At 38.8% G+C, this 13,196-nt stretch overlaps 1 protein-coding gene across 4 annotated transcripts in view; it reads right to left on the bottom strand.

Moving 5' to 3' along the window:
* trip10a (thyroid hormone receptor interactor 10a) overlaps window positions 1-13,196 on the bottom strand; it is a 28,420-nt gene that overhangs the window by 8,883 nt on the left and 6,341 nt on the right. For all 4 annotated transcript variants that reach the window (XM_077213471.1, XM_077213470.1, XM_077213469.1 and 1 more), the window contains exons 2-9: window positions 10,898-11,013; window positions 8,203-8,259; window positions 7,492-7,639; window positions 5,796-5,858; window positions 4,092-4,196; window positions 3,801-3,929; window positions 3,525-3,671; window positions 3,033-3,221 (exon numbers count right to left, since the gene is read on the bottom strand). In XM_077213471.1, the coding sequence (XP_077069586.1) occupies window positions 3,033-3,221; window positions 3,525-3,671; window positions 3,801-3,929; window positions 4,092-4,196; window positions 5,796-5,858; window positions 7,492-7,639; window positions 8,203-8,259; window positions 10,898-11,013 (954 nt within the window). The remainder of the gene's footprint in view (window positions 1-3,032; window positions 3,222-3,524; window positions 3,672-3,800; window positions 3,930-4,091; window positions 4,197-5,795; window positions 5,859-7,491; window positions 7,640-8,202; window positions 8,260-10,897; window positions 11,014-13,196) is intronic.

Below are 13,196 nucleotides of genomic sequence, written 5' to 3'. Positions count from 1 at the left end.
AACAAAAAACACATATGACAAGGGAAAATAAAGAGACACCATCAAACACCTCAAAGCAACATCAAAACAGCAACGAGGACAACACTGGACCAACCTTAGCAAGAGCCAAGAGAAGCAAGACAAAGAAAACCCAAACCCACAACAGCCCCAAATCCAAAAGCCCCAGCAAAGCAATCAGCCAGATGAAGAAGCAAACAATGGCTCCACCAGAAAACAATCAAGTCTTGGCTTGTTCAATGAATAATGTGGACTTCAAGAGATGCAGAAATAATTGTAAGGACATGCATGAATGGCACCACAATTTAAGGTCATGTTGTAGATTACACAACTATGGTCTATACAAATTTTGCTTAATGTTGATGAAAAACAGTTATGAAGCTTTCTAAAAAATTGAGGTGACTGGACTACCCATCATTATCCAAACATCGTTTTTTTATGTGGCAGCACGAAAACAGACAAAAAAAACCAAGGCGTAAATTACACGCCTACAGTGAATCCACTGCTTTTTGTTTTTTCATTTGTTAAAAAGGTTCTGGTCATTGTCAGAAAAAAAATGCAGAAATTACGCCAAAATGTCCAATTCATTCCAACCAAAATCCCTTGAGAGCACATCACATTGAATTCATGACAGCCAAATGTATACGTTTTCCAGAAGAATTTGCACTGTAGGCAGCATAAAAATAGTCAATGTAAATAATCTACAAAGCTATTACCGTTTTACATCCCACTATGGATGTAATGAGTGGAGCCACTTTTTGCCCAATCAACATTCAGAGGTTTATGTTGGATTCCATAGCAACAAAATGGCCTAAAAATGAAAGGAGCCCTGATAATTCAGTGAATAAGCTGTGCACACTTGCTCTTTTCAAAAGTGAGCTGCCTACAAAGACAACCTCACAGTTAAATCTACAGCTCAGAGTTGATTCCAAAAGAAGCTGACAATAGCTAAAATACTAATTACTCTAATAAGCACAAAAAGTATTTGAAGCGCACAAGAAGCTCAATTAATGCTCATCAAAAAAAATTAAAAATACACAAATATTGGATAAAATCATGCATTAATTAGATGGAACTATTTTGAAAAAAATATATACATTGCAATCTGGGATTATTGTTGTAAGATAAATGTGATGCTAGTAAGACATCGTATATTGCGGCATAATTATAAATATCTTTCCCATTAGGAGGGCCTATAATCCTTTTCTAAGTTTTATAGATGAGCAGGTCACAAAGTGGAGCAGAGCAAATAAGTTTCACCCTGATACAAGAATCTTTTTAAAGTTTTAAAACCTACAATTGCATCAAACAATCCTCTATAAGTTATATGGCTAAACGAATGACAGCTTGGTGCTAAAAATAAGTAATTCCCCTTAAATTGGTTTTAGCTTCTCGACATTGCGACTGTCTCAGCCGGAAAGCAAACATGCACGGCGAGCAAAAAGTAAAGCGTCGAGGGTAAAAACGACTAAGGGTAAAGGAAGAGGGAAGTAGATTTGAGGTGCAACTTTTGTAGAACACGACGAAAACTCCATGGTATTTGCTTACACGCAAGGAAAAGAATGTATCTGCACAATGATTAGGACTAAAATTAAACAAGAAGCTCAGAAAGGGTGGCAGAGGAAGCGCCGAGGGTCATGTGAAGAACGCCAAGCATTGAACAAGCAGGAAATTAGATTATTGGAGGAGCAGGAAATTATATTATTAATGTGGTGAAAAAGTGTTCTTAGAAAACACTTCAGACCTATATAGGCCACAGGGACAAACAAAAAGATCCATTGAATCCTATGCAGAGCTCTGAATCATCACATGACTGAAAAGGGAATGTTTTTAATGCTTCGCCTCCAACCCTCATTTTAAGACGATTTTTCTCCTTAACAACTTAACCAGATGCAACCAAGCATCTTTCCTGATGGTAAACGGTGCACAAAGGTGTCATTGTGATGGGACTGAAGGATATTTTATACAGCATATAATAGCAGTAGTGTGTGTGTGTGTTGAGGCCCATAGCAAAGACAGCAGTGTCCCAAAGAAAAGCACAGACACAGCAGAATGAGCGCTAGGTCACACGCTGACCTAAACAACAGAGCTGGGGGCTTTTCAATCCCCATTTACAGCCAGACAGCCATGCAAAGGGTGTTTACTGGAAAACCGTCTGTGTTGGGTGCATCAGAGAGATTGAGAGCTGGGGTAAGGAAGGGTGACGGATGATTTAAACATCATGCATCTTACAGCTGTGGCAGGGAGACGAAGGGTGCAAGAGACCACAGCTTTGGCTCAAACACCTTTTCTAGTCTGACCTTCCAAAGAACTGAAACAATGTTTTTTCCACAAATCATCTCAAGCTAACCCTTTGTTACTTTTCAGACTTTGATTCTCCTCTGTCATATCAAGGGCAGGAGTGTCCAATTCTCCTCCTGGAAGGCCACCTTCCTGTAGATTTGAGCTCTAACCTTAATGAGACTTGAATCAAGGTCTTATGCTTGTGGTCCTACAGGAGTGGGATTGGACTTCTCTTCAGGAATTGGTACTGTAGAAACCTGCTGGAAAACCTAGCAAAAAATAGATCTACGGTACTGGTGGCTGGGTTCAAAGTTGCCTCTAGCTGGTCAAATTTGGTCAAGCTTCATTTAGATCAGGAGTGTCCAATTCTGCTCCTGAAGGGGCCACCTTCCGGCAGAGTTTAGCTCCAACCCAAATTAAACACATCTGAACCAGCAAATCAAGCTCTTCAGTAACACAAGGAACTTCCAGGCAGCTTCTTGTGCAAGATTATGGCCCTCCAGGAGCAGGATTGGACACCAATCCTGGGAAGATGGTTCCCAGGTTAGATGGTTGATCAGTAGACTATCAGCAGTTGGAGCTGTTAGACCAGTATGGACAAGCTGGTGGGATCTGGTTGAGATGGTTAACTAAGCTTTGGACATTTTTGGCTGGTATGACTAGGTTTTTCCAGCAGTGAACTTTCCATCTCAACAAAGAACACAGAAATTTCATCAGAAGGAACTCTGGTTTCATGGAGTGGTGAAGCCTACCTTGCTCTTCTTATTAAACAACCGGAACGTTTTATTCTTGTTCTTGCCCAACAGCTCTAGGGGACCTTTAGGAGTGCCAAGGCTGCTGTCCGAGGAGGCCCGGTTGATGCCCTGACTGTAGTCCTCAAACTCCAGATCTCCTGGTCTCTCGAAGCCAGACTTATGTTGCTCTATAAGAACCACAGAGTCCTGAATAACACAGAGACGTGTTAGCTACCCTATGTGTCGGTTTGCAGAGTGTTGACTTCTTAAATTGTTTGGCTTATTTGTGTCAAATCCCTCTCCTGGAGGGCTAATGTCCTGCTGAGTTTAGCTCCAACCTGACCAATCACACTAGTAATCCTGAAGACTTTGATTAGCTAGTTCAGGTATGTTTAATTAGAACTGGAGCTAAACTCTGCAGGATTGTGGCCCTCCAGGAGTAGGATTGGACACCCTTGGTTTAATGAAAGAAAATGAAACTGTTTTTCTCAGAAACGCAACTCGACTTACGTTCCTCTCATTTACATTCGTGCCAGCTCTGGTAATACCCTCCAGACACTTTGCTATAATGGGCATGACTTGACGCTCTGTGTCTGAAAACTGGATGTAGCCCTGCGCCATCTTTTTGATTCTCCGTTCATCCATGTCCTGCAGATTCTATATAGAAAAAAACATGCATATAGACATCCGTATAAACTCTGCAAGACTGCTTGGGATCATTCCCATTGTAAGTTGACAGGAACAGATGCGTCTCTACATGTTAGGACCGAGGCGGGTGCTTCTTACATTGAAAATAAGGGGCATGTCCGTGAAGTAGAACTGATTCTGTTCTTTGTTGTACTTTTGTAGTTGTGCAGCATAGTCGTTTTTACACTCTTCTGCTATGTGTGTTCGCATGTGTGCCTGCTGTTTGGCCTATGGTTAGATAAAAAAAGTGCAATCAGACACCTGTACATAAAGAGGAACAAGGAAACAACAATAATGCATTTGGATATAATGGAAATGAGATGGCAGGATGTGAAGATGTGCATACAAAGGTGTGGCAACACCTGTGAAACCTTTTGGGGAAACGAATACCTTCTCCACGTCAGCTTTGGTAGCATTTAGGTCTTGATCAGTTTTCTCTGCATTATGAGTAGCCTTTTCTGCTTCTCTCCACTCCCTTTCAAATCGTTTTTTACTCTACCAAAAAAAAGGAGAAAGAATCAAAGCTACTGTATCCCTGTTGGTTACTACTTACACAATGCTCTTATTTTCAGCCATTAAAGGGATAATTTACCCAAAAGTTAACATTGTGTCATCACCAAACCTATATATCTTTCTTTGTTCCTCTGACATTTTACTACAGGCTATTACACACAAAAAAACAAGGCATTTAGCATCACCAAAAGCAACCCTTCTATGAGTATTCATGCGGCATATTTGAATATACATTTAAAAGTCCCTGTGAAGGGGCTTGAGTGTGGTTTTATCGAAATATCCTTATGGTAAGCATATTTACACTGCCAGAATAGCTGTTTAATTCCTATATAGAGCACTATGTGCCATTCACCATGTGCCGAGTAAGTGTGTGAACAAGTGATTGATTTCAGGCAGTTGTATCATCCTTTTATCATGTAGGGGGTGGGAAGCTTCAGATTTTAGACAGCATTTGATTGGACAGACAATATGGTAAGTTCCTGAAGTGCATTGTTGAATTTTGAATGCATACATCTTCTAAATGTGAATTTTGCCATAGTTTTGGAGCACCCTCTCTTATTGATAACCTGTTATTGAAATCATTTTTGGTATATTTGTAGCTTGACAGCATCTATCCCGACTCACTTTTACTTCATGGATAATATCAGCATTAATATTCTATCGAACATCTCCCTTTGTTTTCCAATGCGGAAAGAAAGTCATACTGGTTTGGAACAAGATGATTTCTATGTGTAAGAAGGCGGAGCCTCAGTGCCACACCCACCTAGTACGTAATCGCCATGAACCAACGGCAGCACGAAGGTGTTTACCAGCTGGAGTGAACTTTTCTGGAAAGATCGCTTTGGCAAGTCGTTTCGAACTCCCAAAACGAACTCCAAACGAACTTCGTTTTGGAGTGATTTTGATCGAAATGACGTCACATCAGGGCTGCTTTTCCCAAAAGCATCGTAAGCCTAAGTTGATCCTAGAGACCATTTGTGGCAATTGTTCTACGATCAACTTAGGATGCTTTTGGGAAACGCACCCCTGTTCGTTCTTGGATTTCGTATATTGGGACCTTAACAGTTTTTCCCGACCACCCCTGTGTAAACGATTACAACATTGAAAAACAATAATAGTTTTAGAGAGATAAAAATTTTTATAAAAACATCTAAAACAACTTTTTTTCTTTAAAATAATGTGCACGGAAGAATAGTGTGTAACTATGCACATTTATTAATTAATAGTCAATTGTGAATTTATGTTATCATTAATGAAGTCTGAAATAGCTGCCCGTTGTTAGCTAAATGAAATAGCTAAATTACCCTGCATATCAAAATACTTGAATGTGTTTCTGTTTACATTCCTTACCCTTACCTGAACAAACACAATGGCCACAGAAACAAACAGTAAACAATCACTTTCCGTCCCCCTACAAAAGAGCTCTCTCCACACAGTCAGTGCTTACGTCACAAAGAGACATGACGCAAGCCTCTGACAGGGCGCAAGAGCCAGTCAGATCTGACTGTTCAATGCTACGCTCAAAGACACCGGCCACCACAACTGGGTCTCCATCATAACCTGTCACAGAGAGAAACTTACATTGTCGAGCTGCTTGTAGGTGCCCTCCAGAGACTGTTGTGCTTTCTTGGCATCTGACAGATGCTGTTCATTATAGACAGAAAGAGAGAGATAGAGAGAGATAGAGAGAGAGAGAGAAAGAGATAGAGAGAGAGAGAGAAAGAGATAGAGAGATAGAGAGAGAAAGAGAGAGAGAGAGAGAGAGAGAGAGAGAGAGAGAGAGAGAGAGAGAGAAAACATGGTCATTGTTCTTTGGGCTTTCTGGCATAACATCAAACTTTAAAGAAAAACTTCTGAAGAACAATTTGAGTGCTTGCTTGTACAAAACTGAAATCCATGATTTATATATGGATATTTTTCTTACACGAACGCTTCGCTTCAGAAGGCCTTTATTGTTGTTTTAAGCTTTTAATGTTGTTTATATGTCTATGTGCTGTTTTTAATATACTTTAACAAAAAACATAAGCAAATTCACAAGTCAACATCATTGTTGAGTATTTTCTCCTTAAAACTCCAGTGAACTAAAGTCAGTCTCAAAAATGCAGTTTGAAATCACTGGTGTTTCTGATGTCACAAACTACCTTGTAACCAATCACGTCAATGTGTGTTCATCAATGAGCGGATCTCTGAGCTGGTGTGAGTGAGTGGAGGCGGGGCTAATTTCACATATTCATAGAATCGCTTATACTAAATGAGGCAAGATAGTTACATTCAAGCTATATTTTAAGGCATGAAGAACTTTTTTTCTAGGAAAAAACTTTTATATGTGTCAATTTAGCGATCAAAACCGACTTTTAAGGGATAAGCTAATTGACTTCAGGCCAGGGGGACTATAAAACATTACTCCACCAGAGTTCAGCTTCACTTGAGAGAAGATGATGTATGCCGGAGTTCACTAATCATTCGGTCCGCTTAAACCCCACCCCTTTCTTACTATTCAAATCAGACTCCATCCAATCAACAGCTGATGAACCTCCTTCTACAGGCGTCAATGTGATTTTTTTACCACCCGTTATATTGTCTGCCAGGCAAAAATATGATCGCTTAGGGGCCGTTTTTTCCACTGCGCTACTTTTCCATTGTTTTTCAATGTAAACACACGCTAGACGAACGCCTTTAACCGCTTCGCTCGCATCTTTTACAGCAACTCCAGCATGACACGGTATTCTAAAAATGCAGCGCTCAAGTTAAAATGTTCAACTTCTTAAAAAAAAATGTTTTTTAACGGCAAAAACGCATTCTGTGTGAACCTGCCCTTAGAAAGGAAATAGCACACCTCTCTCAAGCAAAGAATATTTACCTCACATATCTGAGGTATCATTCTTGTCTATATCAACAACATGTTGGGTTGAGTTAAATACTCATGTTTAGTCATTTGTTTAAATGTCTGACCAAGCATGAGCAATGGTAGTGATTTGTGCCTTAGGAAGCACAAACAATAAAACAGTGTCCCGACAAAATTCCAAGCGACAAACAAGAGGAGACAGCTGAGGTTATATGGTGAGCATCAACTGTTGTTTATGAAGATCATCAAAAGTGTGGCACAAATCAAAAAGAGCCTTCCTCCCCAATAGACTATGTTTCTAAACAAGTTCTCCACTGCCTCTTCTTTCTACCCACAATCCCCCTCTCTGTGTCCTTCCCAGCCCTCTGTCCCACAGCATGCTTTATTTTAAGCATGGCCCAGTTTCTCCGACTGCCTCTCATGCTCTCTCACCATCTTGCGTTCCTGTTTGAGATCCTGGAGGTACTTTGTGAGTTCGATGCATATATTGATCATCATGTTCTCAGCGATCAGCTCCCTCTGGCCCGCATAGTCATTCATCTCATTCAGGACGTCCAGAAAGGCCTGGTGATTGGAGAACCTAACGAAAAGTGATACGAATGAGATACAATGCAAGAGATCTCCATGGCCTTCTTTTGCTCAAATCAAACCTCATTAGGGGTTGCAAGCAAGTTTTACTCTATGCGTACAAAATCTGTATAAAAAAATAACCAATAATTTAATAGCCCACTTTCACAATCCAATCAAACCCGGGTGTTTTACTTGTAAATGCGCAACATTGCAGAGGTTCAATGTGTTGCGAATGTTGTTTCATCACCTGTGGCTGATTCAAATAGTGCCTGATTTCCATGAGTGACTTCATTAGTTTAGCTTTCCAGAGGGAGCAAACGTAAAGTCATTTACACGTGTATGCGCTTGTTTGTTGAACTCATGTGCTTTTGTTTGGAGTCGGCAACGGCCCCACAGGTCCTGTTGCTCAGTCACCGTGGCAACATCAGACATAGCTCAGCGTACCACAGTGAACTGATTATCGTGACTGGGGATTTGTCAGCTTTATTCTCTGATTGCACATTGTTCAGGTTGGATAGTTTAATTGTCATCACAATTGTGAGGGAAATAAGCTTTTGAAACTTGCAAAATTACCTGCATTCCTGCTCTTCTTTGCTGCCTCGTTTAGGACTGTATTTCTTGGTTAAATTCCTAGAAACCAGAAAAAAATTCACTGGATCAACAACATCTTAATAATGTCATTTGCAAGTGCTCAAGTTTCAAATAGCAAAAGATTGCATAACATGCCACGCTGGAGATCGAAAACTGCAGAGGTGCTGCGGGAGCAGGTGGCCGTGAAGCATTTGCATGGGACATTGTGTGCAGAACATTTGTCCTTTCCAAAACACAGACATCAGAGTATTTTGAGGTATGTCATAGGGAACTTTCTTTACTCATTTTCTTACCATAACAATAATCAGGCAGAAAGGGAATTTCCAGATCTATATCTGCTGTCTATATCAGGGGTTTTCAAACTTTTAAATGGAAAGGAGCCCAAACAATCCCCTTGTGATAATAATATAAGTGAGTGATATGATATGATAATATATGGTGATATATGATAATATATGGTATGATATGTGATAATATATGATATGATATATTATATGATATATACTTTATGATATATGATATGAATTATAAATATATGATATAATATACAGTATCATGATATGATATAATGTAATATCAAAACAAACTGAAGCATTTAAAGATTATATCAGTTTAAATATTCAATTAGTTTTTATTATATTATATTGTATTATGCATGCGATTTTTTTTTTTTTAATATAATTTTTTGGTAAATGTCCTTCATTTAGTGACTTCTGAATTAACTGCTTGTTTTCAAACATATCATTTAATATCCCCAAGTTACAACAAGGGTCAAATCAAATAGAAATACCACATTAAAGTTAAAAAGTACCAGCTGCATGATGTAACCACTTTTTGTTGGCACGTACACTGTACAGGTCTGGTATAAAGAATAGTTTTGTTTAGGTGGCCAAAATGTTCGCCAATAGAAAATTTTTTTGCTCAGCAAGAAACAAAAATGAGAGGGAACATTGCAGATAACTAGAACTATATTTGCGTCCACACAACAGCGGACAATATTGTTCTGTTTATTATAAGCATGTTCTGCACTTTAATTGTCTGCCGCTTTAAATGCTTGTGCTCATTACAGCAGGATGGATTGTGATTGGCTCCATGTTTTTGTCAATGTTTTTACCATACATCAGCTGGAAAAAATGATGTAAAATTATTGTTATAGTTGTGGTGTGTACCGCTATTCTTTTAAATTTAGAATGATTTGAAAAAAAAACATCTTTATCGTTAACATTATAATTTTTTGTCTTTGGTGTGAATGGGCTATTATGCTGGAGCAGGATTTTGGACCAATGAAATTTCACTGTGGACGGGACAACGGAAAAACGTTTGCAGATATATAATGGTCAATGACACTACTTTTTGTCTGTCTCTATTAATTTATCCAAAAATTTATTGAAAACAGCATTCATACATACAATGTCTTGACTACACCTCTTCTATGGTATTTATTAGACTATGAATCAACATGCACCAAATGCTAAGTTTTCTATATATTGTAATCATTATGTAATTATGCAATAATGCATTACTTGTAATAATTACTCTGTAATTATTACTGTAAACAGATCACTCTAAATCGTAATGTAGACAATTAGACTGATTTAAAACAATACATATTGTGAAAAGTGTGCTATACAAATAAATGTGACTTGAAAATGTAATTTTTTGGGGGGTGTTAAAATGTCATTGTGATGCAACTGTTTGATTGAAGAGAAAAGCTTATGAAGTAATTTTAATTTAAAAAATAATAAAAAATAAAAATAAAATGAAAATCATGTGGTCCGATAGACAAAGTAAAGTGATGCATGTAAAGTGTACGTGATGTGTGAGCATGTGTCAAGATCGATAAAATAAGCAATTTTGTAATGTGAAGGTTATTTCAGATTGTAGACTGTTGTAGACTGTATTCTTTCTGAACTAACGTTGTTACTTAGGATATATGTACTTTAAGGTCACCTCACATTACAGTCCTTAAAGTTTTACTTTCATTTGAAAATGTTTTTTTTGAAATCTTTAAAAAAAGCCAGCATAAATGCAAATAACAAATCTTTAAAGGATTTTTCAATTTCTTTTAAGTCATTGGCCCCTTGGTCCTGCCATTTGTCACGGTCAGTAAGGACAGAAGCCCAGACGTACATCAAACACTGTGGCGTGTTTCAGTTTCGATTGACCGAGCAGAGCACGATTGTTTAATCCCAAAGAGCTGGACTACAAACTGAAAGCAATGAAATGTGTCAAATAAGGAAGGCCATCGTAATCAAAACCAGGGTGCATTTGTTTCCTTCCTTTGCATACGAGAAGCCGAGACAGGAACGCTGCTAAGCAGCGTTCCACACTTTCACTCTATCCCTCCATATCCCCTCGGTCACATGCTTGTCTGCTCCCACTTCCCCTCTTCTCTCAGAGCGGGAGGGAGGTAGGACAACAGTCTGGCAGAGAGCAAGGAAGTGTCAAGGCATAGTCATGAATGAGAAGGGGAGCAGGCGCGGATATGCTTATCCTCTGGGCCGAGGCCAACGCTACAGCTCAGAGGTGCCAACAAGTTCAGCTCTGCCCTGTTCAGTCATGGGGCCCTGAATATTTCACAATCAGCCCCAGGTCTGGATAAACATTCACAAGCATGCATACACATGTACACACTCAAACAGGCTAACAGGATAGCCTAGATATTAAGATCTCTTACCGTAGTTGCTTGGCATAATTCTGTTCAATCTCTGTTCGCTCCTTCACAAACTTCACGTATTTCTCCACCAAGTCCAACCCAGATTGTGTATGCTTATCAAGGATGTCATATTGGTCCTGTAATACAAAATAAAGACCAGGCTCTTAAATAAACATGTCAAAAAAAATGTTACTTATTTTGATTTGTCAGAAACTGGTCCAGATCAGATTTGATTGTGGTGGTCTGACATCATTCCTTATTCAGGTAGCTGTTGCACCTCCCACAATGGCTACAATTTATGATATTATTAAAGGGAAGCATAACACTTTCTTCATACTGATTATTTTCACCATGCCATACAATGTGTATATATGTATATATATATATATACTGTATATATATAAAGTGTCTGACAGAAACTTACAGATAAAAATGGTGTTAAAAAAATCCACAATTAACCTTTTTTTCCCTAACATTACAATTAACAGATGCTATCTTCATCTTCTATGATAAACAAAGCAAGTATCACTTTCTTGTGTCAGCCAAACACAATCGGAGTTATATTAAATAATATCCTGGCTCTTCCCAGCATTATAATGGGAGTGAATGGTCCCTGAGATTTTGAAGCCCAAAAAAGCACATCCATCCATAATAAAAGTAATCCATACGTCTCCAGGGGGTTAATAAAGGGCTCCGAGGAGGGCCGTTACCGGAGGCCAGTGAATATAGTTTATAAAGTTATGTATATAGATATTTTTCTTATAAAAAGACAAGGTCTTTATTAACCCCCTGGATATGGATTACTTTTATGATGGATGGATACACTTTTTTGGGCTTAAAAATCTCAGGGACCATTCACTCCCATAATAATGCTTGGATGAGCCGGGATATTATTTAATGTAACTCCGATTGGGTTTAGCTGAAAGAAGAAGGTCATATACACCTAGGATGGCTTGAGGGCAAGTATATTTTTGGGTGAACTACCCCTTTAAGGATGAATCAGAAATTGTAGCTTTTGGGTTCATAACGTCTCGCTGAACTTTTTTAAAGCAACATGATTTTAGGTTTAACTTTTTATGAAATTTATAAGGGGAAGTTTCTCATCATTTGTAATGTTTTTCCTTCTCTGGTTATTATAAATCCTGTGAAATGATTTTTTTAAAGTACAAATGATTATTTCATGCATAGTCTCTCATCTAATATGAGCCAGTAAGAGCTGCATGCATAATAATTGTCAGATTATATAATATATGCTGCAGCTTTATGCAAACTTGTCCAAATGGATACAATCATGAAGATGGAAAGGTATTCATAAGTTCATAATTCCAAACATCAGCTGAAAACCAGCATCAGATTGTGTAAAGTCACTTGACTTTACGTTCAAACTAATGCGAGAGCAAGTAAAAATGCAAGTGAAAAGAGGAAGAGCAGACAGTTTGCCAGCCTCGTTTCTGCAGAAACTTTATGTCCAATTGCATTCTCTATAGAGAGCTATTTTTGTAGGCCAACCCGGAAGTTAGCAATCACCCTGGTTCCCTCGACAAAATCCCAATTGGTTTTTGGCTTATTGCAGAAAATAAGGTTTGTGACTAACAAAAGCTTATGATACTTACATTTTTTGTTCATCGTGATAATCTTCACAAATGAACACAAGTTTAACAACTATGAATTTTGAAGCGTAAATACAATCGGCAGAAGTCCAAAGCTAAACATAGGCTATAACCGAACTATAAATGTGCCTGCCCACAAAGAGGACATCCCAACCCTTGACCCTATAATGTTATCTGTGCGGGGCAGAGGGTTCCTCGGGGCTTTAAACGTATCCTGACACAAATGACTGAGCAGACAGAACACAGGAAGTGTAAGTCTTCCCCACTTCCTGCTGTCCTCAACGAAAATATGAATATAACATTCTATTTCCTACATGCCCGAAGCAAAACCAAAACAGACCTAGGGACTAATTTGTCAAACATTTGTCAGCATTTTCCCCCCCAAAAAAACCATCTGAAACTGCCTGGTTTGGCTGTATTTTTCCCTTTTCTTAGTTCCTTATTTGGTGGGGCTCTCTGTTACATTTCAAGTATGGGCCTGACCACTTGAGAGTGATGATATCTTGAAACGTCCCCCACCCCCTCAGTGCTACCTCCATAGGCCTGGATGTAGATATGCGTTTTTGAAGTGGGAAGGAGGGAGGTGCCTTTGGGATGACATTCCTAACAAGCCAGGCCATGTCCTGACTCCACCTCCTCCTCCTCTCTCCTTAAAATGGAGTCCATTAATATAATACAAGAGAAGAATTCCCTACCCCCTCACAACCCAC

This window comes from Siphateles boraxobius, unplaced genomic scaffold, assembly GCF_051911475.1.
Source record: "Siphateles boraxobius isolate OS27281-9 unplaced genomic scaffold, OSU_SipBor_1 66, whole genome shotgun sequence".
NCBI classification, from domain to species: Eukaryota; Metazoa; Chordata; class Actinopteri; order Cypriniformes; family Leuciscidae; genus Siphateles; species Siphateles boraxobius.
This window is presented reverse-complemented; position numbering and strand designations above follow the sequence as displayed.